The sequence below is a fragment of the Sinocyclocheilus anshuiensis genome, unplaced genomic scaffold, assembly GCF_001515605.1.
Source record: "Sinocyclocheilus anshuiensis isolate Anshui unplaced genomic scaffold, SAMN03320099.WGS_v1.1 scaffold204, whole genome shotgun sequence".
Taxonomy (NCBI): Eukaryota; Metazoa; Chordata; class Actinopteri; order Cypriniformes; family Cyprinidae; genus Sinocyclocheilus; species Sinocyclocheilus anshuiensis.
Window position 1 is genome coordinate 144,178 of NW_015557064.1, and position 26,325 is coordinate 170,502.

The 26,325-nt window shown below is 34.9% G+C and overlaps 2 protein-coding genes and 1 pseudogene across 2 annotated transcripts in view; 2 read left to right on the plus strand and 1 right to left on the minus strand.

Annotated features, from left to right (window-relative positions):
* LOC107676599 (KIF1-binding protein homolog) overlaps positions 1-1,762 on the minus strand; it is a 7,416-nt gene extending 5,654 nt beyond the window's left edge. The window contains exons 1-2 of the mRNA XM_016471177.1: positions 1,284-1,762; positions 1,065-1,163 (exon numbers count right to left, since the gene is read on the minus strand). Of these exons, the coding sequence (XP_016326663.1) occupies positions 1,065-1,163; positions 1,284-1,733 (549 nt within the window). The 5' untranslated portion in view covers positions 1,734-1,762. The remainder of the gene's footprint in view (positions 1-1,064; positions 1,164-1,283) is intronic.
* A 3,041-nt stretch (positions 1,763-4,803) lies between these two features.
* LOC107676601 (phosphoinositide 3-kinase adapter protein 1-like) lies at positions 4,804-16,606 on the plus strand. The gene is made up of 18 exons (XM_016471180.1): positions 4,804-5,000; positions 6,241-6,660; positions 7,168-7,391; positions 8,143-8,287; positions 8,475-8,617; positions 9,225-9,354; positions 9,553-9,749; positions 10,001-10,160; positions 10,419-10,484; positions 10,926-11,201; positions 11,593-11,655; positions 11,758-11,960; positions 12,644-12,704; positions 13,153-13,320; positions 13,441-13,511; positions 14,053-14,153; positions 15,577-15,835; positions 16,593-16,606. The coding sequence occupies exons 2-17, from the start codon at positions 6,261-6,263 to the stop codon at positions 15,686-15,688; spliced, it is 2,520 nt and encodes an 839-aa protein (XP_016326666.1). The 5' UTR covers positions 4,804-5,000; positions 6,241-6,260; the 3' UTR covers positions 15,689-15,835; positions 16,593-16,606.
* Positions 16,607-16,619: 13 nt separating this feature from the next.
* Positions 16,620-26,325, plus strand: part of LOC107676553 (sorbin and SH3 domain-containing protein 1-like) — a 60,293-nt pseudogene continuing 50,587 nt past the window's right edge.

Consider the following 26,325-nt stretch of genomic DNA (forward strand, 5'->3'; position numbering starts at 1 on the left):
AATAAAAGTGAGGGTGTATTCACACCAGGAAAGTCCGCTAGTTCACTTGCTTTGGTCCGGACCAAATACAGTGTTGATTTTTTTTGTTTGGTGCGGTACGCTTTCACACTGCCCTTTTTGAAAGTGAACCAGAAATTGTAAACAAAACCACACGTGTGCTAAGGTCATCCATTCATTGGAAAGAAATTCTCAAGCAGGGATAAACAGGAAGTGCAAAAACAGGCTAATCATGGAGATCTTTCGTAGTGCAATTTTTATTCTTTTGGTGTTATCAGATACTAACGCAATATGAAGAAACTTATGAGCATCATATGAGACAATGTCATACGATGTTGTAATTACTACTTGGCGAAAATAAAATCTATAGATATAAAATACTTAAAGCATATCGCAATGTTAGTTTAAACATTTAACCTATATAAATGTGCGCTATTAGGTGCATATACAATCGTTTGTGCGGAGAGTGGAAGCTGAAGCGCGCTTCAGGACATCAGTGGAAACAAATGAAATACGCCGTCATTTTTGCTCATAAAGATAAGAATAATACATCGTTTGGAACTGTAAAGGGTCTACTTTTATTTGTGTGCATTCACAATATCAACAAAACGTTGTGCTTTTATAAAATAAATAGGAAAACAGAGGATGTGCTTGCCGTCTCGTCTTGAACAGTAGGCTTCACAATAATGAACCGAAACTCAACGAATTGAGTCACAGATACGATAAATACATATGATAAATAGATCTATAGAAAGCTTTAAATTACTACTTTAAAACGAAATAATTAAAATCGAAAACAAAAACTTTCATTATGTAAACTGTAAAGATGCATTTCTCTCTAAAGGCACGTCCAATGAGGAGATGGCCAGTCATTTTTTTCACACCCATTATACTAGGATGTCTAAAATATTAAAATAAGGAAAAGCCTAAAACCGGCCCGATGTCTTTGTAATTGTATTTGTTGTTCTTCTATTGCATAATAAAAAAAATTAAAAAACCAATGTCGTTGCAGTTTAGGTAGGTAACGTTACTTCACTAGGTTTTGAGACAAAACGGTCCACACACACCTCTCTCATGTAGAGCAAATACATAGATTCGGCGATTTCCAGAAATCCTTGTGCTTTTTCGATTTCATCTCTTCCCGCCCACAAAATGCCGAGCTGATTCTGTCAAAAACACAATACGTACAATCACACACCAGAAGTCAACCACCAAAATACACTGCACATTTATTTACCTATATGAAGCTTTTAGGAGAAAGGGCTCATAAATGCAGTGTATATTACCCGGGCCTGTATAAATAACGAGACGTTCTCCCGTGTCGTTGTGCACTTGTCAATGAGTTTCATGCAGTTCATCAGATGCTGCTCTCCAGCTGACAGCTCCTCGGTCTCTATGTGGTTCACGCCGAGATAGTAATGCACCACCGCGAGCCTCACCGCTCGCAGACCGGCTGGAGAGTCTCCAATACACGTTTTCCCACGTTCATTCCCCGGTTCTCCATCCGCCATCTGCCTGGACTCACCGTCTGCTTCATTGTCAGCCTCGCCCTCCTCCTCCTCGATGTGATTTTTTTTCAACGAACAATGGATTTCCTTCAACAGGTCTCTAGCTTTGTATTTCGATCGGAAAGGGTTGTTCTCAGGGTCTTTTCTCGACTCTATTTCGGAGAGTTCCTGGGCCAGGCGAAATTTCTCGCACTCGGTCCTCCACTCTGTGTTCTGGTTGGCAGCCATGTTTTCTACGAGGTATGATGACAAGTGTTCACCAGCAGGGGTCAGTCAACAACGCACAGCTTCTAGTATTCGTGTACTTTTAATAAACGAATAAATGTAAATATTTATAATAAATATCTTATTAAAAATAAATATTTATTTAATATCACAATTATGATTTAATCACAATTATGTTGCTAGCTATCTCATTTTATTTACTAGCTTCTGATATGGCTGCTTGCATTGCCTTTGTTCAGTCACTGTCCCTTTCTCCCTTCCAGATATTCTGGCGCCATCTACAGGTCAAGCAGTGAGTGTGTTTCACAGACATAATCGGGCTTCTTGCACGTTGAGTTGGCGGATATAACAGGTGAATCATTCTATACATTGGGCCTGTCCCAATACCCACATTTGTGGTCTCTGAACTTGACCACTTGCATGACGTATTTCCTGTATTTGGCCCATATGTTCAACTGCACATGAAGATCTTAAGTGTAGACAAACTCAGAACATACAGTAGTGTTTTTAAAATGCAAATAACGTTTTTACAGAGCTTTACTTTATTTACACATGTTGATTTTCAATACTTTTACTCTTTAAAATAAACCTGTTCCCTGTAGTCACTGTTGTAAAAGACAACACAAGTTAATTGTGGTGCTTCTAATTAAATGATAAAAAGCAGTTGCACTTGCACATGTTTTATAACATACACATTCTTCTCTACACCAATAAAATGTGCAACACTTTATGTTTTACTGCGAAATTATATGTAGAATTGTACAATAATACATTAACACAATGCTATATCTCTACTGGCTGGTTTAAGGTAAGACATAAAATGTTTAACTAGTAGACATTACCATGCTTTCTCATTGATAAATCACAGTACGTTAAAACAGTTGTTTTATATGACATGTTTTCTGAAGTATTATGTTAAAAGCAGCAAATTATGCATTATCTAATTAAATATGCTCTAATTTGCATACATTTCCAGAACAGAAATCTGAACAGTGGACAAAGCCAGGTTCAAAATTATTGTATCATTTTTTGTTGTTGTTGACATTTTGTTGTCAAATTCTGAGTATGGGTCACCGTACTTGGCCACACGTCCTTTCCTTTCCTTCCTTTTAGAAACTGCAAAGTTTGGTGTATGTGTGTAAATGCTACTGAAGTGAAGATTTCTGATTTCATGAGGTAAGACACATGTTGAGAAAATTACCTTGAAATATATGTATTGAATACCAAATAGCCCAAAATTTCAAATTTGAACAGCGCATGAAAAACGAGTGGTTTTGTCTGTAGTGTGCAGTTTGGACCTTCAACCCGTTAGCCACCATTTAAGTCCACTATATGGAGAAAAATCCTGGAATGTTTTCCTCAAAATCCTTAATTTCGTTGCGACTGAAGACAGAAAGACATGAACATCTTGGATGACATGGGGGTGAGTATATTATCAGGAATTTTGTATTCTGGAAGTGAACAGATCCTTTAATTTCAATGTCCCCTGTCCATTTAAGAACATCCTTCCCATGCGGTCTTTACAAAGTGACACTTTTTTTTCCAACACCCACAGTATGATTCTTGTTTTACTTCACTAACTAAAGAACAAGTTCATGATTGTTCTCTTGAGGGTACAACTGAGCAGAGAATAAAACCTCTCATAGGATGAATGACATTTGCAAGGGTTTCTGGTCATGTATCAAAAATCATAGAAATGTTGTCTGTAGTCATAGAAATCATTATAGAAATGTTGCCTATATTGCCTTGCATATTTAAAGTGTAGATACCTTGTGTGTCCTAATTTATCTCCACTTTATTCTCAAAATTAATGTATGTTTCACTTCAACATTTTGCTTAACCTGACTCAAATGTACCTGAAGTGCTGCAATGTTTTAGTTCCTCCTTTTAGTTAATAGTGGGTTAAATAATGTCATTAATAGCAAGGTTTTAAATAGGAACTTTACAGTGGTTTTTGCATTGTTTCTGTACAGAGTTAAATAATTAAAGACCAGTTAGAAAAGCTGTATACTCCCACTGCCATTAACAGCTAGCAAACTGTTCATTGTTTTTAGGGCTCTAAAGTCATCTAGTGAAATAATAATCTAAAACAGGGGGTTTAAACGGCACTGTAAAAAAAAGAAAAAAGAAAAATAAAGTCAGCTGTAGTTGTCTGAACTTTAGCATCATTTTAAGTTTTACAGATTGTACTTACATTTACGGTATAAAAATGTGTATTTTATTATAATGTTAATATACCTAGTTACTAAAATCTGTTTTGTATCTTTAACATATGCTGATAAACACCATGATAACAGAGGTGGTAAAGAGAAAGCCACATGATTAGTCAAAGTTCACCACAGTAGCTTTTCCACAGTTGAGGTAAATACTAATATATATGTAGGAGGTGCAAGATGTTATACACACAAATACCAAACACCATCACTGTAACACACAAAATAATGCAATAAACATTAATTCAACAATATTACACAAAACCCTGATGTTCATAACTGATAAGAAATGTCTAGTTATTTCAATGAAAAACCATCAAATGAGAGGTGTCTCACAGAATTTCTGGGAATATCAGCTACAAGATGACTTGTTCTTTTTCTTTTCCAAAAACTGTACATTTAACAGTATTTTACTGTAAAATTACATCAAATGACCCATTTGATCTATTACAGTTTTTCACTGTATAGAGTAAGGAAACCTACCGTTAACCAATTAACAGGTTTTGATTGTAGATTGTAGCATTTTTACAGTATTATACAGTCTAATTTATTATTATTATTTTATTTATTTATTTATAAAAAGCATTTTTTAGTGTGGGGTCCGTGAAAAATTTCAGACAGAAAAAGAAAAAAAAGAAATTACTATGCCATGCACTGAACTTGTGAGTGTTCTGGCTGTTTTAAATATAAGCTACATTATAGTTTTACTTAACTTCTGTTTTTAACTTGTCTGGGAAATTTTCTTTCTTTTTTACAGAGTCACAACAGCCTACAGCAGCTCTGGCTATGTGAGTTTAAGCAGTTGCTGTGTATTTTAGGAAGTGACGCTACCACCCACCATCAGGAAATGGACTGTTTCTTTTAGTAGATGTAAGTCATGAGCTGAAGGCTAAATCGGTCTTATACTGCAGTCATATATGCAAAGTATTTTGATCAGAAGCTATAGACCGAGAACGGAGGTAAATGGAAAGCCAATGTGGAAAGGTGCAGCCACTATACACCACCTGAAGAAAGGCACTGTTTATTACAACATGGCAGTCTTATCACAAGAAACAAGGTGAGTCATTTTTAAATAAAGATCTCATTTATTGCCATTAAAATATTACGACTGAACAAACAAAATCTTCTTGGTTTGGTCTTTAGGTTAAGAATTGTTGTTTTGAATTCTTTTTAGAATTTAAATAGATTACTGACAGAAGTTTTGTTTTTTGTTTTTTTTGTTGTTGTTGAAAATGATAGAGATGACATGATACAAAATAATAATTTTGGTGAAAGCAATAAGGAAGTTGAAAAAAAAAATCTTTCTGTATTTTTGCTTTAACATTCATTGACTTTGTGGGAAATAAAATTCTGCATATGATATAAAGTTGCTTAATTGCATCTCCTTTCAGAGAATGAGTTTCTGTATATATCTACTTGAAGTGTGTGCTCAAACTCAATACAAAGTCGAATGTGTTCAGAGGGGTGCTGTTGATGTACTCTGGAAAACCTAAAGTAGTTTCAGGAAAAGTGAAGTCTCCTCTGACAGGTTACATCACAAACAGGACAGTCACACAAATGTGAGTGACATGCTAAACAGGGTTTGCACTGAAATGTATCTTTAACCATATTTGATCACTTCTGTTGTGTTGATGTGGGTCGTATAGTGGATGTTATTTCATGGTTAGCAAGCCTGATTCATAAAATTCCATTGGTAAATTCTTCATTCATATTATGTGTTTAACCAATTTTATTTGTACACCGACACTATGTCAGAGTGCCATTTATAGAGCATTTTAGGAGACAAAAGATGACTAATTACCAACTTATTTCTCTATCATCCTAAGACAAAACGTGTCTAGCTCAATCAATAATGTAGCCCCTGCAACATGGCTAGCATTCAGTTCTTCACTAATTCATTAATCAGCAAATAAACAAGCTCTTTGGAGTATACTTTGGTTAGATTTGAATGCAAGCAGTTCATTTAAATTGCAGTTTTGCAGAAGAAAACAATGATTTTGAGTTTCCTTCACGTTTACATAAACTGTAAAAAATATTTTTCGAACAAAGATTATTGGAGTGTGTTTTTTAAGAAAATTTCAGTCTTTCTACTTCAAATTTTCATGTTCAATTCAATGTGTTTCTTGCCTTTTCTTTGTAGATATTTATGACATTTTTGAGTTTTGAGGAAATTTCTGAGTAAAAATCGTTTCAAAGTAATTTTTTTACAGTGTAACTTTTAATTGTGTTAATTGATGAACCAAGAAATTATTTTAAATTCTTAGTAATTCTTCTATTTATTATCCATTGTTTTGCAGAACAACCTGGATACTCCACAATGTGTGAAGTGTTAATTGTCCATACCAGTGAGGCCAGGGAATGGGCAGAGTATCTACAGCAAATATTGGTAGCATCATGTAACTTTCTGGAGGGCTCCCTCATTCTGTATGATGTGAATGAAGAGATTTGGATGAAAAACCATGAGCTGTTTGGCTCCAGCAAGTGCATCATGCTTTTGCTGTCTGCTGCGTTCCTGGACATGCAGCACGACCCAGAAGTGCAGGACACTTTCCGGGATCTTCTTCAGCCTCCTTGCAAAGTTGTTGCCTTTTTGTGTGGTATATCAGAAAGGCAAGTGTCAGCGGACTATTTTGAACACTGGGAGCACTGGAGAAAGCTCAATTCAGAAGACGAGCCATCAGTATATGTGTCTACTGTCCTTGAGTGCATTGATAATGGTGTGTATTCCTTATACTTTATATATAGTATACGTCTCATTCAGCAAAAGAACATATAATTACTTGCACTGTTGTTCACCTTTAATAACAACAACAATAATAAAAATACTAAGATGTCCTTAAAAGATATGAAACAGTAACATAACTCCCCTGCAGACTGACACACACTGCAAAAGAGTGCATATGAATACAATTGTAAGAAATATGTGTTATATTCAACTGTAGATTTGTATATTCTTATTATTTTTATTTTTTATTATTTATGTATTTTTTACTTTGTTTTTTTTATGTACCATAAATAGTTCTGCATGGTGGATCATAATTAATTTGACTAAATACATAATCTTACAGTTGGCCTGAAGTAATTATAGTCTGTGCTCTGTAGTCTATTTTATTTAATTATTTTATTTAGAATAAATATTTTTTGCATGGTGGATCAGAATGAATCGAACTAAACATTAAGAAGTCGACCGGAAGTAAAGTTTAATATGTTATTTTTCATTCTAGGATCTGTTAGTGAAAATGGCCAGAATCCATATGAAATTGAACTAGAAGAACAAATGAATGCGTTCACATTATCAGAGATTCCCGAGACATTACCTGATGAGACGGAACACATTCAGGGGATTGGGGATGATGTTTGTCATACTGAGCAAACTTCTTCAAATACAATGGGGCCAATAGACGACCAAACTTGCCTCACTATCCAACCAGACAGAATACTATGTGGGGTAAGTGCATTGCACACAATGCATGCAGAGCCTAAATAGAAAACTTTTCTAAGAATATATAGTGGTAATGTCAGCAAGAAGCTCACATGGTTTGAGTTCACACCTTTTAGTGCTTTTCAGATTAGACAGGAAGTCAGTGCAAGGCCCGTCTATGAAGCTTGATTTAGATAATTTAAGTCATTCTTAATTCAGTGACATGTTAAAAGAAGGATGATGTAGCAGCGATGGGTGATAAAATGACTAAAACGATATTACAGCTGCCCATGCTGTACTTTTTAAGTAATTCACTATTGAAGTTGTCGTCTTCATAGACTATGTTTGTTCCTGCCCGTAGGGTGATTTTACAAATCACTTAAATACTCCACCAAGTAGCTTTAAATCAATCGATTTGATTATTTGAGAATGTAATAAATCAAAGTATGCCTAATTTAATTGAATGGATGAAGAGATATTTTTATACAGTATGTCTCGTGGTGTGGACATTTCAATATTTTAGTGTACATGGCTTAAATAATGTCAGTGTTCATATTTTAAAAACTATGTTTTGACTCTATCGGCTTTTTTGAAAAGTATTTTGAATTTTGTGAAATCAAAGAAGTTTACACTGTAACAAAATATAGCTTCAGCATTTCATTCAAAAGCATTTGCTGACATTTGCGGAATCAACATCAATCGTCTGTGTTACTCTATGTCAGTTACTGTCTTTGACATGGTCTCATGTCTTTCTCACCATCTGTTCGTTCCCATAAAGAATCGTCTGAATATTTATATAATCATGGTAAAGAAAATTGTGGATGAGGGCAGACTGGAGGTGGAGTTTCACTCTCAGTACTCGACTCCTCAGCGGATCCCTGGGACTCTTGTAAACGAGTACATTGTTACTGTACAGTCACCTGGTAAGACAAAAACACAGAAAGAGGAACTTTTCATTTCAGTTCCTCCATGCTTTTTCACTTTCAACTGAATTTACATATTGTTTCCTGTTAATGTGCTCATTTATTAAAAGAGAAGCTTTGTCTTTGTCAAATTTGTGTTTGGCTTTGTTAGTGTTGTTTTCTAAACAATATTTTTTTTCTCTCTTAGATATGCCAGCTGGGAAAGTCTCATTGACTCTTTATAAAAACGAATCTGTGGTCTGTTCAACAACTGTGACATATTACACAGAAATGGAGGAAATTTGCAGGTATCTAAAGAAAGCAATGGATCCAATGCAGTTCATGTGTCAGGTAATGATGAAACTGAATCTAAGCAATCGGTTCAAACGGAACACCTGAATCACATAAACTGAAATGACTTGTGAACGAACGTGATAATGGAATCAAACAAATCATGTCATGTTTATTTGCATAGCGCTTTTTCATATTTATTGTTTCAAAGTAGCTTCACATTATTATGCTGTTGTGAAAAATGTAATGTCTCATAATTAATTAATTATTAATATTATAATAAAATTCATAAATTAAATGATTTAACACATTAAATTATATAATATGTAGTCATTTTGTCAAATATCTGTGACAGCGTATCGGCCCCACAGGTGGTCTGATCTCGTACAGATGCCTGAGTAGCAACACACAGCCCTGAATTCAGCAATGGAAGATGCTTTATGTAATTTGTCGTTTAGTCAGTAACAATAAAAAAAATAAATAAAAATGAAGTCAATTTTAGACATTTTAAGAGTTTATGCGAGGCAGCAGGAGCAGAAGTAAACATTTCATTATCATTCATTAAATGTTAACATGCAGACAATAATGTTTGCCCTTTTTAAAAATAGTTACAGAAAAGGACATTTCATTCAATTTTTATTTTTATTTTATTATACTCAATTTTCAGGCATTTGATATCACATCAAAGGTGCCTGAGTCATTGGATAATTTGCTTGCAGACTCTCTGGAAGAACGGATGCCTCTAAATGGATTACAAGTTTTTGGAATTAGTCAAATTGCAGATAACACACCAGCGAGTAAGTGATTTAATTCATAAGAACTTGCTTATGTTATAGTTTATAAAAGTCTAGCTTATGATGAATATCTTTAATGGAGGTAGATAACATAACACCAAGTTAAGGAACTGGTGTGGATGGTTAATTTTTATTTTTTATTTTTGAAGACTGCAGGAAACTCTATTGAACAACAATGAAAAGAGATTTCTTTGTTTTCAGATCACCGTAATGTGGAACTTCCAACACTGCTTCACTTCTCGGCCAAGTATGGCTTAAAAAAGTTAACGTCTTTGTTAATGCGGTGCCCTGGAGCCATGCAGGCCTACAGTGTGATGAACAAAGATGGGGATTACCCTAACAAACTGGCCGAGAAGAGTGGCTTCTCTGATTTAAGACAGTTTATGGACGAATATGTTGTGAGTTAATTGCGTAAATGTTCTTGATGACTTCTGTAACTGACAACAAATTGTAGTAAACTGTAAAAAATTTCATTGCACATAACATTGGTAATGGAAATGCAATGATGTAATTATGTTATATAGGTCTGTTAATAATCATCAGCATACATTTATACAGCAGTATTTCTATGTATCTTCATTTCAGTATAGCATAGATGATGCCAGTTATTTATGCAATCTTTCTTTTCTTTTTTCATAAAACAAAACAGGAGACAGTAGATTTAGTGAAGACCCACATGGAGGAATCTCAGAACACCTCTGGCAACGAGGATATCTATGAGGACATGTTGATGGCTTCCCAAAATTTCATCACCAATTTCGATAATGAGGACATTTACGAGTCTATGATGAAACTAAATCCTGAGATGGGTTTGTGTATGAAATTTACTTTCGAAACTCTAGTCTAGTGTATTTTTTCTTGCACAGTAACAATAGTCATTACTGCATAAAGTTAAAGCATTTCTTTTATTTTTTCGAGGCATATTTTGTTACTACTGCTAACCTATGAATATATAATATGATAATATAATGTAAGCATTGTAAGACTTGTTTTATAGGCCTACTGTCAGATGGTTAAGGTATGTACTGTAAACTGTATACAAAATTGTTTATACAATGTTTCTACAGATGATGACTTAGAAAGTGCTCTGGAGGACTCCAACTCGGAGACAATACTGAGAAAGTTTTTTGAAGGTACATCAATGAGAAACGATGGTCATGTCACAGCAGTTTTTTGTGTGACTGTGACTTCTGTCACTTTTTTCTCGTGTGATGACACCTTTCATCTTGTCTTCCTTTAAACATATATACATCTGTGAATACTCTCTTTACTTATTAAAAAGCCTATTACTTAGAATTATCACCAAGTGTACAAAAATTTTGTAAAGGCTTACAATATTATCCTCATGTTTGTAACGTAACACCTGGAAATGGTTCAATTAGCTTAGCCAACTTAGCTTATTCTGCTAATATGTATTTGAACCTATCTGCCACAGGATGTAGCTTGTTTGCATAGTGCGTAGTTGCTAATATATGGTATTTATAAAGATGTACACTGGTACACAAATGGTATAAACCATTCTTGGATGCTGTATAGTTTGCAGTTGTCAAATAACATGAATTGTTTTCATTTAGCACAACCTGACAAGAGTTTACAGTCCTTGGAACATACTTCAATCAATGGTGGATTACCTGAAATGGATGATGAAGAATACCATGACATGGGCCTTAATGCGGAAATCTATGGGGATGTAGAAGAGGAGGACCCGTATAACCCATGCTGCCCTGATCAAATTTATGACACAGTGGAGCCACAATCCACCTCTGAAATAATCAACCGTCCACCTGCACCGATTCCACGACCAGTCAACCTGCCAGAGCCAGAAGAGAACACAACCTACATTTCCAAAGGTTATTATGCAGACACAGCTAAACCACCGTGCAAACACAGAGGCTCTAATTTTAGTGTAGCATCATTTACTCTCTCTTATATCATTCTAAGCCTGCATGACTTTCTTTTTTCCTGTGGAATGTAAGAGAAGATATTTTGAAGAATGTTGGTAAATAAGTAGTCCCAGTAAAAGTCAGCGGGAATCCACATGGTTATCAACATTCTTCAAAATATCTTCTTTTGTATTTCACGGAAGAAAGAAAGTCATACTGCACAGTTTTGGTACGATATGAGGCTGAGTAAATTATGACATAATTTTAATTTTTGGTTGAACTATTCTTTTAATGGAAATCTTAAGTCAGAAAACAGTACCTTTATAGTAATTTCAGTTAAATTTGACCTGTTTTACAGTATTTTGTCTCAAGGAACCTGTATACTCACTCAGTCAACGGCCAGAAAGGGATTCCTCTTTAGGTAGTGTATAAAAGTTTCTTGAACCATATGTGTATATGAATTATGGATTATTAAATTGAAAGTACACATACATTTCCATGCTTAAATTATCCATTCTTGCAGCACCTGTACGGCTGGTGAGAGACAGAGACATGAGCAGTCACCATGACCCCTTTGCAGGCATGAAGACCCCGGGACAGAGGCAGCTCATCTCTCTGCAGGAGAGGGTGAAGGTGGGTGAGCTGACTGTGGAAGAGGCAGTGCAGGAGTTCAAGGCTTGGCAGTTTGATCAAGATAAAAGATGGCGCTCTCTCCGCTTCCAGCAGGTAAGTAACTCCAGGTCAAATTTTTGCATATGTGTTGCATGTAAATCAATGAGCTCTTTAGAAAAGTATAGTGAACTACTTATATAAAATGCATATAAATGTTGCCACTCTGTACTTCCCAATAATATCTTATTAAGATTATATTTAAATGCTTATTTTTATAATCAAAGCTCTGTAGTTTTTATTGTGGGAGGCAAAACATATAATTCAACAATACAATGATGATTGAGCGATACGAATAAATGTTCCTTAAAAACCTGATGTGTCATATTTGATACATTTTAACATTATTTTTCTAAAAAGCGCTGTGTGGATAATTAGATAAAGTTGCTTCAGTCCAGTAGGTGTTCATCTTGAAATATTACTAACAAAATAAAGTTATTCTTACATTTAATTTATGAAAATCATTAAAGATTTCACAGCAAAATGACTCCTGTATTACAACCTGTAGGATGACTATTTTAAAATTATACTTAAAGACCTTTTACTTGCTAAAAAAAAGTTTGAACTATCAATCAGAAGGCATGTAGTAGATTGTGTACAACAGGTTTTTACAGCAAAGTTTTGATCATGCGGATAATTAGAGACCTTGCATATCAAATTCGATGTTAACCCTAAATAGGCTTAACAAATAAAATGAGTATCTCTGATGTTTCTGTAACCGTCTCTCCATTTTCTTCAAGGAAAATTTACAAAGATTAAGAGACAGCATCACTCGACGCAGTAAAGGCAAAGGGCCAAACGGTAAGGAAACGCAGGACACCTTTCATTATACAATATACTCATAAGTGGTTAACATGGCATTAGAATGTACAAGAAAAGTTTACATATTACTCTTGGGGCTCAACAAAAAGTATGAACTAATGGCACATGGAAAGTGTAAAATAATTTTAGCCCCTAGTCCATTTAAAATTATGAATTTATTGCTGTCCTGGAGTTACTTAACTCTATAGTTTTCACCTATATTTGCAAAGAAAATAATTGTTAATTGTGTTCATTTAAATTTTTAATCTATTTTAAATATATTGTATAAAATATTTTTGTTTCTGGCACATAAAAATAACAAACATGAATTAAATGCATATTTTTTGTGGTGGTGCCATTGAAAATTATTGTTAAATTTTGTGACATTTAGCATTTAGAATCAAACCAATTTTATGTCTGTTTTCAAGTCTTTCTGTTTTTCGATTAGAGCTTATGATTACAGCACCAATGCAAACAAACAGTCAGTGGGGTTCTCAAATGAACATGAATTGCTCAGTGTACGAACCCACACCTCGTTCGATTGCCCAACCCCCTCCTGTTAGTAGACCGCTGCAGAGAGGAAGCTGGCAGACAGGAAGCACCTCCAGCACTTCTAGTATGTAATAAATAACTTCTTTAATCTCACACAATAACATCTGATATAACTGTGAACAGAACCATGTTTACAAGTATGGTGTGTTTCTACAATGTAATTGTGAAGGTTTGACCTGTGCAGGTAGTAGCAGTCACAGATTGAGCATTCAGAGCACCGTCAGCAACAGCAGTGAGGTGGAAGGTGAATGTGAGGTCAGTTTTTTTCCTTTAATCATCATCAGAGATTCCTGAACAAAGAAGTATCATGGTTTCTTATTCAGAATTGATAATTATAAGGAATGAAAATCAACAAATTAGAATGATTTCTGATGGATCATGTGACACTGAAGGCTGGAATCACGGCTGCTGAAAATTCAGTTTTGCCATCACAGGAATATATTATATTTTCAAATATATTCGATCAGAAAACAGTTTTTGTTTTTAATTATAATAATATTTCATAATATTATTGTATTTTTGATCACATAAATATAGCCTTAGTGTCTTCTTCCAAAAACATTAAAACATTTTAATGATCGAAAAACTTTAATACATTATACATTAATACATTATTGTAATATTAAAATATACTGGCATAAAGTATTTTAGCTTAGGTTGTTATAGTAGAAATTTTGATTTTACATCAAAATATTTTCCTTAATAGCAAATATTAACACATTCCAAGAACTTATTACACCTTTTTATTTATTATTATCTTTTTAATGATCATATGTCTTGACCTTAATGGTTTAAGGAGCCTCCGGACATTCCACTTCCTCCACGGCCTACCCGGCCCGTAGTGGATACTCCACCAGTGCTCCCTCCACCCAGGGTCCCACCACGTGTAATAGAGAGGTACGTGTTTAAAATGGCTTTTACACAATACCAGGTAAAAGCAACTGTGTTGGAATCAGAAAAGACAAGCATTTTCTGTCATAGCTCTATTGTAAAGTATATTTCAAACTCTAAGTAAAAAATACATATACTCAGGAGTTATGAACATGTACATAAATGTATATATAGAGAGTTGTGGCTTTGATTAGTTTTATTTTCGAAACGTTTCTCTGCGAGAATGTACCAGATGACTGGATAAAACATTGTAGGTGAAGCGAAGGTGGTAGTGTATGAAACTCATACACCTCCCCATGTGACAAACCACAGCATCAATCGCTAAACTCTTTTAACCACAACGCCGGATTTTGCGAAGCTTAACTTTCCATCAGTAATTTGATCATATGTAGAAGCATCAACCTTTAAATCTTATAAAGACGGAGTGTAGGTTCTGAATGCACTACATCTTCACCAGCTAATATACACAAACACAAACATCAGAGGATTGGTATCGTGTCAGAGAGGGGGTGAGGAACATCTGCACTCTGATGTGGGTGCCACATATCCTCTGCTAATTCTCGCCTAGCTGATGGGAGCTATGATAAATTTAGAGAAGTTATAGAAAGGTGTGCAATCTGTGCACATCCAACCTAGATCTAGAACTGTGCCTTTTAAGGAGGCTATAAATGGTTACATATATGCAGAAAAGACAAAACCAATCAACATTCAGTATGCAAATCAGTGTAAGTCGAAGGGAGATTTTCAAACTTAACTTTCTTGGTAAAAAACAAAATATATATTTTGATCAGCATACAGCTAACATACGCTACTATTCAAAGATTTGGGATGAGCTCATAAAAAATGAATAATAGAATAAAAGAAAATAATAAAATTAAATTGTGTTCTTTTGAACTTTCTATTCATTAAAGAATCATAAAAGAAAAGTATGTACAGTATCACAGTTCCCACAAAAATACTAAGCAGTGCAACTGTTTTCAAAATTATAATATTAAGAAATAATTTCTGAAGGATGACGTGTCTCTGAAGACTGGAGTAATGGATGCTGAAAATTCAGCTTTGCCACCATGGGAATAAATTACATTTACAAATATTTTCAAATAGAAAACAGTTGTTTTAAATTGTAATAATATTCAATATAACTATTTTACTGTATTTGTGATCAAATAAATGCAGCTTTGGTGAGGATAAGAGATAAAAAACTCTTACAGACCCCAAACTTTCGAACAGTAGTTTTAGGTTAAACAGTTCAGGCTGAATTCACTGTTTAATATTTGGGGATAGTCATCCAGAAAAAAAACCCCTCAACATATATTGATATTAATTTATTAGGCTACATAAGTTTAATAGTTGTAACCTATTTCCCTGGTTTGTCTGGAGCTCAGTTTGTATATTGCTCATTTTAAATTTAACCCGCTCTGTCTCTTAGGAATCCAGACATACTAAACGAGCGATATGTATCGACTCCATCCCGTCCTGTTCATCAGACGCCTGCGCAAAGGTCCATGCCACCTCCACCTATACCGAGACGCACATGGTGAAGGCCTGCTTCAGCATGGCTGGCTTTCGTTCTGTTTGACTCTGCACTTTTCTTGTTGAGCCTTTGAGATCTGTAAGTCTCTTCAAGGTGGAACAGAAACTACTGGCTGTGTCCGAAACTGAAGACGGCTCATTTCCTCCCCTACACTGTAAAAAAAATTCTGTAGTTTTTACAAAATAATTTTGGCAGCTGTGGTTGCCAGAATAATTTTGTAAAAAATACAGAAAAACTGTAAACACATTTACGGCCAAAAACTGTAAATTTCACAGTAAAAAACTGTAATTTACAAACAAGAAAATTTGAATGTAAACCAGTAAATTCAACAATGCACACTGCTATTAAAATCTGTTTTGTACCTTTAACATACTGACAACCACCATAATAATGCAGGTGGTAAAAGAGAAAGCCACATGAAGAATCAAAGCTCATCACAAGTAGCTTCGCCACAAGCAGAAGTATATACTAATATATAGAAGGTGCACAGAGTCATTCATGCAAACACAAAACACCATCATGGTAACACACATGATACTTAAATAATGCATTAAACTTTCATTAAACAACAGAAGATGTAACATAAAGCCCAAATATACATAACTAATAACAAAAACTATTAAAAAAACATGATTATTTAAACAAAATACCTTAAAATGTGGAGTGTCATGCAGGGAATTCGGGGTATATCAGTTTACAGTTTTTGACTGTAAATTATACATTGATTTGTTATTTTTCCTTCTAAAAACTGTCAAATTAACAGCATTTTACTGTAAAATTACATGAAATATCTGGTTAGATATTTTACAGTTTTTCCCTGTATATAGTACGGGAACTTACTGTTAACCTATTAACAGTTTTTTTTTACCAAAATTTTACAGTTAAAATTACACTTATTTTTTACAGCGTAGCAGTCAGTGACCATACAGAGGTTTTGCATGAAGGTGACTCTTAAGGAAACTGGTTTGCCATTTATATTATTTTTACCAACTGCCATCTAAGTAGAAAACAGGATATTATGCAAGCATCAGATTCAGAAGTCTTGAAGCTATCTTATTTTTCATATACTGCCTGTGGTTTCAGACACAGCCAGTGGATCAGTATCCAGTGTTCAAGTGTTTTAATCTAGACTCAACTTGCAATGCAAACAATCACCTTAGTTTATAGGTATTAAAATTATAAATCTTCAGCTGAAGATATGCAATATGTTTGAGTTTTTTTTTTCTTCGTATGGTCACTTGTTTGCAATATAGCCATTTGGTTTGTGCTCTCTGAGTGCCTTTAGTAGCAAATAGCAAACTCAAGAATTTGCCTACATTTGTTTTCAGAACTTTTTTCTGTTTGAAATATAGTTTGTGTTGGCTGTGATCAGTCATGAGATGATGAGATTTAATGTTGAATAGTTTTCTGCGTTTTAAAAATATTTATTGATGTATTCACTTATTATTGCTGGCTCTAATATATCACCCCAAAAGAAGCAGAGAAACAGAAGCAGAGTGTATTTAACAGCATAAAAAGTGTGAATGCACAGTGTGAAGAAGGAAGATGTGTGTTTTGTGTGTATGTATTTGTTTGTGTGTGTGTTCATGTTTGGTAGACCATGAAGACAAAACTAATTAAAGTCTTTTCTGCCATAATGTGTTGTCCTTCTTCTTTTTATTTTATTTTTATTTTAACTTTTTTTTTTAAGTCTGTTAGGCTCTGTTTGTAAATGCTTCCCTCAGTATAGCGGAGGTTTTTGACAAGTGCACATATTTACTGACAATAAGTATTTAGCCTACCCAATGCACATGAAACATGTTTTATCTTTTGGCTTAGATAATATGCTAAAAATTCCATTTGCAAAATTATTTAATTCTCAATAAATTAGCTAAATATTTGCTTCTTGCTTAATAAATCTCATGTCAATCTTAAAAATGACTTTTTCGCCAAATCCTGTGAATGTTTTTATGCGTATCATTATAATTAATTATATTAAAAGGATTTTCTTTTGATTATTATTTTAAAAATCTACATTTACTTTCATTTTAATTTTTTACCTCATCTATAAACTATAGTGCCCTGGGACCACTAGAGGGCCTCGGCAAACTTCCAAGGGGGGCGCAAGACTACTTAAAATATTTTAAATAACTTACATTAAAATAGTCTAACTTATTACCCAAAAACGCTAAAAATGATTATTTCCAGCATCATTTTTATTGTTGCAATTTAATCTAAACTAGGAATTTATTAACTAAATGTAATGTGTAGCCTATCATTTAAATGTATTTTTGTTATTGTTCTTTAAAATGTGCGCTGAAAATGCACCTTTGCTAAAAGATAAGATTGATTAAACGTCTGTGCCTCTACGGAACGCCCCTCTCCTCCCACTCCAGTGATATTGTGATGAGAGCGTGAGAGGCTCCACGCTCGGGCGAGCGGCGTGCGGTGACCGTCACTGAATTGCAGCGTTATCAATACGGAAACCTGGACTGCTTCCTTAGAAAGGTGAGTATTACGCAACGCATGCTTCATTCTCAGTCAGATTCCCAGTATTCGACTACTATTAGCCTACTATTATTTGGCCCAGGGTTTTAATATAATAAACCGCAGCGGCCATCCATTGCAGACAAATGTGCAGTGCAGAAGTACGGCAGCGTGGCTTAGTGTTTCAGTTACTTCAGCACTAGTGATATTATTATATAGTGATAATTTTATGGCTATATTGGCGGATGTAAAGGGTGAAACTATGAATTGCAGTGCTTATTGAAAGCACAAGCGTTTATGAATTGTCCGATAAAAGGAGATCGGATAGAGATTGTTTGTATTCTGCAGAAAAAGAGATCTGACTTCGGCTGCACTTGACATCCAAATAAGGAATAGGATTGACTGAATATGCGGAGGGAGCAGGACAGTGTGAAACGATCTTCACGAGTTTAACAATCGCATTGTAGATGGCTTGAAAAAATAAATAAACTGGACACATAAGACAGTTTATCCAGATCTTAGTGATATAACTGCCTGTATTCACGAAGATGAATGTAAGGACGAGTATAGTAGTATTGCAGTGTATGCGGCAGATGTATACAGTAGTATGTTTGATGAGCTATGCAGAAGTGGGACAATTTTTGGTCGATTCGTGATGGAGCACAGATAAAAGATTTAAAAAGATAAAAGATTATAGAGATAAAAAAATAAAAAATTTTTTCCATCTTAATTTGATTTGTGGAACTTGTATAAAGTCTACCAGCTCAGGTGGTCTACCAACTAACCTTATCATGGTCTGCCAGGTCAACCTCAGTCTCACAGGCTGGTAGTTCATCTAATCCATCATCTCTAGACCATAAATGATCAGCATAATCAAGCTAGAAGCCAAGCAGTTTTTCAGAAATATATACTGTTGGTAACTAGCCTTACAGTTTGCATATAAAAAAATAATAGTAATAGTAAAAGTATAATGCGGGTGATTTCTATTCTTTATGCAACATTTGTTTCAATTGTGTTGTTTGTCACTTTTGCTGATGTAAACTTCCCATAATAAACTGTCCACCACAAAGGCAATACTTTAACAATACTTTATACTTTAACCAACATTCTAAATCCCTTGGAAGAATGAAGAAATTATAATTATTTAAATTGAAGACTTAAATATTCTTAATATTTGTTCTTTTATAAGATTATTTAACCTGGTTAACTTACTTTATAGGAATTGTTTTTAAAGATTTGGTTGTAAACCAGAACAATGTGCAAATTCTTTATTTCTCAAAGGGCTTGAAAATCAGGTATATAAACTTATTGACATAACTTAATAACATACTTTTCCTTCTTTAAAAATAGTTTAGTGGCATTAGAGACTAAAGTGAAATAGGCTTCTGTATTGCCTACCGCTTAGTTTTTATAAATGTTAAATAAACTGCATCGTTCATCAGCATGTTTTCCTACAACAATTAACACAAGGCAAAATGTTATAACTAGTTCTGTTATGTTCCTTATTATTATAATGTAGTTGTAATGCAATTGAAGAACACTGACTAGGGGATTGTACAATGGCAAAGAAAAGAAAGAACATCTCACACCTTAAAACACACCCTGTGAAAATTTTCAGCTCAGATGTTTCAGCTCAGCACCTGTGCCAGACCTACATGATGTTACCCTCATTTTCTGGCACAGGAGATATGCAGTATTTCAAGAGGAAGTGAACAACATTAAAATCTTAAGTAGGTGAGAAACTACAACATTTGTGAGAAGATCCTGCCAGCGTCTTTGGTAGCCGTCTCCTTACAAAGATAATGAATAATTTGTGTTGGCTGCTTAATATTTTATAAGCTTTCTGTAGAATCATATTACTGTCTAGTGTGGTGAACAGGCACCCAAAAGATTGGTGGTGAAACACTGTCTAAATGAGTTTTCTTCTGAATGAGTTGATAAAGTAATACATTTGACATTGGTGATCTTATAGGATCATCAGGTTGTTACATATAGAGAGGCCATGATATCTCAGGATTTTAAAGTATTTTTATAGCTCTGTAAGCACTGATAATGGCATAAAAGTTTTTATGCAGGTTTGTCAAGTTAGTTAAAGCCTTTTTGTAGCACTGCAATTATGCCAAGACACGATTTGACTGCTAATAACATGATATTATTTCATTTCTCCTAGTGCCAGTTGTTGCCACTTCACATTTCACTGCTATTGAAACACCAAAAATTAAGCCTTTATGTTTGTCATTGCATGCTCTTAATTGGATAAAAGCAGCCAGGAATGGGTAGTAGAGCAAGGGCAGGTGTATGACAGGAGCTCTGGTCGTGGACAGAGGAAGTGCTCTGAGTAGGATTAAAATCACAGGCTTCCCATTCATGGTGGAGTTTGGAGCTCCTGAGTCACTCACATCCATAGGATTGAGGGGATTACCATATTAATAGTATCCTCAGTTTTTAACACGAGGTTATACATATTTGACTTAATTATGAGTTCATGTGTTATGTTGTCTTTATCAGTGACACAGGTGAATTGTAATGATACTAAAGATCTCCAGCAAATCAATGTAGAATATTGCTGTGTTATAACTGGTTGTATTGTATTTTACAACTTATAGCCATTTGCCTTTACAAATACGTCATAACATAATATATGTCAAATGTCTACTAATAGATTAAGCTGTTTTATTTATTTGCTTAAAAACAAAACATCCAAAGCCCTTAAATTTGATTTCTCTTATTTACATTACTGTATTGAATGTACTTTGACTTTGTTTTTTGTTGTTGTTGTTTTTGTTGTTCTTTATTGGATTTAAAAATAATAATAAAATAAACTGTAAAGAAAAAAATTAACATTTAAAGTACAACAGAAAAAACATTGTATATTCAAAGTACATTCAAAACTCCAACAATATAGCTAAAATAAAACACACAGCCAGGGAGGCAGACTAATAATTATAGAAATAAATGTAAAGTTAGGCATATAGATAAAGTCTTTGTCTTTTTTCTCGTGTTCAAGAATCAAAAACAAGGGTTGGTTTTACTGTATTTACATTTATGTATATGATATTTAGTGAAAATTAAATATAAATAAAACAATGTTTTGGCAACAGGGCCGAAGCTGGTGGGGAGAAAGGTGGTGACGATTATAGGGGCCCACAGCTGTCAGGGGGACCCAGGCAGTTTTAACGGGTTGTCCAGGACCAGTGTGAAAGACACTCAGGACAGTTGATGGACTGCCCGATCGGTCACTGCTGCACTTTTTCACGAAAGCTTATCATTTGCACGTGTTTTTAAGCCTTGCCAAACATTCAAGCGATTTTAAAGCATTCAAGTGCGAAGGAACTTCATTCAGTATTTGCATGCTGTGTTCTGTGTGCATACAGAGAGCCACGCCACACAGCCCGCGACCACATTATTGAGTCTGTTGCGCTTGAATGGACAAATACATAAACAAATTGTCAAAATACCCTTCTTGGTGAGTATCCTTGAAAAATTTGGTAATGTCATAAGTGAAAATAAACAGCGGATAAAGATGTGTTTCATTATTGGTTCCATGCATTGTGTCTTAAAGCAGCACTATGTAACTTTTTCTGTGTTCAAAATTTGCAGAAGTTACATAGTGCTGCATTAAAGTGACTGTGCCTAATTTACTAGCTGCTGTCGGTGTCCTTAATGTTAATCCAAGAAAAAAAGAGTGAGAGAGAGAAAATTACTCTCTGCTCTTTAATAACTTGAATTTTGTAGCTTTAACACAAAATTAATCTATGTTTAATTTATACAGTGAACACTATGCAATGGTATTTTATATTTGTTGATTAAATTTCTTTACTTAAACACCACCAAACCTGAAAAAAAGCCTTACTTAATTTGTGTCTTTGTTCTAGTTATTTATTTGTGCTAGCCTATTTGAACTATTTCAAATAGGGCCCACAGGTACAACATGCACTGGTCCCCGAATACCTCAGCTACGGCCCTGTTTGGCAATTGTCTCTCAAAAAGAACAGTTCAAATCAATATCTTTGTAAACTTTGTAAAATACCTTTTTAAACTTAGCTGGAAAGTGAAAAATAAAGAAAATTACTTTGTTTACCAGTAAATATATGCGTGATGAAAGTCCATATGGCCTTCCAACACTGTGTTTGCAAGTTACCTTTTCTGCAAGTTACAACAAGTTGCTTTATTCAGTCAGTTGTTTCATTCGAAAATGCTGATTCATTCAGTAATGAAAAAAGTGAGTGAGTCATTGAATCATTCACTCGGCTGATTCTTTCAAAAAATTGCTGAAGAATGAGTTACATGGACCCGATATTGCACGATATGCACTAAATACACAAAGTAACTGGCATTATTGTGTTTAAAATGTATGTAATGTTAACTTATTGTTTATTTAACTGTTGTACAAAAGCAATATCATGCTCGTAATCATGCTGTTAGTCCAAATATGAATATGTTTTGGTTACCTGCGGCCTCAGACAATGATTGACGCGGCCTTGACAGATCATACATCACATCCACTCCCATCCAAACCATTTCAATCTTACACCATGTTGCTTAGCAACCTTCATCTAACCCCATACTTTCCTTCTACCCAATTGACTGCAGCGTGGCTTTGAGTGGCACTTGAAGTGTGCGCGAGTCTTTATGTTTTGTTAGCGCTACAAATTTCAAGGTCTGTGTGCACAAAGCAGCACGCTAATGCAAACAAGAGGCTGAACAGACCGTCTCTGCTTCAGATTGTGTTGTGCTGACAGATTTTTCTTTTCACCTCTTGCTGTTTTTACAGATTGTGGACCAGCTGGCTTGAACTCAGTGTTCGGATGATGTTTGCCCGATGAGAGTTCATAGTTTGAGTGCAGATCATATTTAGACAGAACGTGACGATGATATGTCAGGGCTTAAATGTTATGCATTTAATTTATTTGCCATGTAACATAGCTGGGACACTCAACATGATGGACCTTCAGATAATGTGCTAATATTGTGTTTTTCAGATCGCTGTGAACTATTCAACTTTCAAGAGAGTGTGAAGTCCAAGTGTGTGTGTGAATGTGTATGGCTTGGCTTGCTTTATAAAGGCTGTGCCTGGTGGTGTTGCTCAACACTGAGATTTGGGGTGCTCCATCATTAGGGAAGCACTTGAAATGTCTGGATTATCATAGAGCCGTTTTTAGGTGTGGTTAAATAGTCTACATCCCCTGACAAAATTATCAGGCACCAGTCACATAACTGAGAGGTCTGAAACAGTTGTCTCTGTCTGCATTGCAAGTTGGATGCCTACAATCTCTGTTGGTTAGAATATTGACAAATTGTTGCCTGGTGAGATTTTCAGGGCCAAATATCTTTATTGCAAAGAAAAAATCCATAGAAAAACAGGTAATGTCCTGTCAGAAAATGACCAATACCTTTCACATTAAGTGTATATAGGTAAAACACCTGTGAAAATTCAATACAGAAAATTCCTACATATTAACATGGTGTCACGGTGCGTGCAGGGAGATGAAGCGAGGACTCAATTGCAGGAGAAATGGTTATTTATTTTAATCATAAAAATGAAACAAAAACAAACTCAAACCACCCCGAGGGGGAAAAACAGACAGGCAAGCCTAAAGCGGCACCACATGCAGACATGAAACACACACAATGAGAAATGACGGATCAGCACAGGATGACAGACACCAGGAGAATAAATAGGAACCAAACGAGGAGGCTAACGAGGGAGACACAGGTGGAGCAACTTAAACAATAACGAGGTAACAAGATGGGAGGGGCCAGACAATAGACAGGAGAGAGCACATGGCAACAGACAAACACAACACAAGCCATGTGCTCCCAGAACACAGTCATCTGCACACCCGCTGAAGACTGTGACACATGGTACTTTGGGCCGTATTTTTACAGACTTTTCTTACTTTGTTTTTGCATTGTACACTGTTACACAGTACAGTGTGTGCATAACACAGAGCAACTAATACCGAGTTATGATTAGTATGTACATGGCATTTTTTTTCTTTTGTGCTATCCATTTATTTATTCCAAAACAATTTATACATTACATATATACAATGACTTGAATACACATGTTCTATGTTTAACATGTTTTTAAATTCTGATTTAAAATTCATTTCGGTATTTTTTGGTGTATAAAGTCCCAAATGTCAGCGTGACACAACTGTATAAAAAAAGCCTCATTAAAAAGAAAACCTTATTACGTAAATTCTTATAATCTTTTCTTAGTATTTCTTGAGTTATATTTTGTTTTTGTTTTTTTCAAAGTCAAAACAACTTAACTATATGGAACTTGGAATGCTATTTTTTTTTTTTATTATTATTTTTTTTAATCATGGATGCTGTTAAATGTCATTAAACCTTATGTGTCACATCCTGAGCTGTTCACTTAGGCACCAAAATTCAGTATCCCAGATCTCAGTCTGGTCCATTTTTATTTTTATTACCTACAAAATAAGTCCCTTCATGCCTTATGAGCTTTGTCAGTCATTCGATATCAAAAGCCGCCCCGTTACGCACTGCTTTGTATCCCAAGTGTGAAACTCATTATCATTGCCCCATCTGTCCTTCTAGAACATCCATGCTGCACACAAAGGCTTTTTTTCTGGCTTGGGCTGCAGTTGATGCTGTGCATGCGCCGTGTGCCGCTTGCCCCTCCCTCTGTGGCTGCCTGTTGTCCTGGTCAGCAAATGCCGAGGCCTGTGAGGGCCAGACCCGGAGACTTTGACTCATCTAGATACAGCTGTGCACTAGAACATCTTCCAGACATAATGGGCTTCTGTATTCCGTGATGTAATAATGTTATTTTAAATGCCACTCTATTTCAGATGGCATGATCACAGTTTTTCCGGCATGTTTGTGAAGATAGCGCTCAGTAGCCGTGCTAATAGTGTGTTATAAATGCTCAGTAGTGGTATGGAAATATTGAATTAGTAATAAAGCCAGGTGATTGTGAGCGGAATCTCTAATGGTTGTAAATTTTAGTAATCTTTACTTAGAAACAGTAGTCTTGTTAATCATAGATAATACAAACTATTAGTATTATAGTAATTATAATGATTTATTATTACTATTATAAAAGATATTACTATTATGATTTCATAGTCATAGAAAATGTATTAAATAATTACATCATAAATGATTATTTTTCAGTTGAGGTGTTTGTGATCTTAAAGGGATAGATTACCCAAAAATTTAATAATCATTTCCTCACACTCAAGTTGTTCCAAACCTGTATGAGTTACCCCAACATTCTTCAAAATATCTTCTATCGAAAATGACACAATCTGCTGTCATTTTAACAGTTATCCATTTATATCAAATAACTGTAAAAATATAGAACTTACCGTTCAAATGTCTGGAGTCTGTAAACTTTTTAAATGTTTTTGAAAGAAGTCTTTTATGCTAATCAAAGCTGCATTTATTTAATAAAAACTACAGTAACAGTAATATTGTGAAATATTACAATGTAATGTCTTATTATTATCAATGTTAAAAACAGTTGTGCTGCTTAATATTTGTTTCAGGGTTCTTTGAAGTGTCAAAAGATCAGCAGACATTTTTTGCAAGAATGTAACAATGTAAATGTCTTTACGGTTACTTTTGATTAATACGCCTTTGCTGAATAAATGTATTAATTTCTTAAAAAAATATATTACTGACCCCAAACTTTTAAACAGTAGTGTTAGTGTATATCACTTAATATAACTTGGATATAATATTATATACTTTTATATATTGTCGCGGGGTGAATGAATTACACACAAACACTTAATAATCAACTAACTAATCATGTTAATAGAGGGATAAACTCTTGATGTTGCAAGACAGCAAGTTATTAATAATAGGAACAAAATTGATGTAATTAAAACTGGCAAACGGTCAAGCAAGGCAACTATAATTATTCATATCCCTGTGCATGCTGGGAAAAGGACAAATGGGAGTAAACCACAAAACGTCTCAGGTTACTTATGTAACCATGGTTCCCTGAGTAGGGAACGACATCTCTCGCCTGCTGCCGATGAGTGCGAGAGGGAAAGCCCCTTTAAACTCATCGGCCAGGTCCACCTGAGATCCCCACGAGCTCATTCTCCTCCGTGCCTCAGCAGCGGCGGGGCCTGAACCGCGGGGAGCAGATGGCTGCCCCTCTTTACTCGAAAAGAGAGACAAACGAGAACGGGG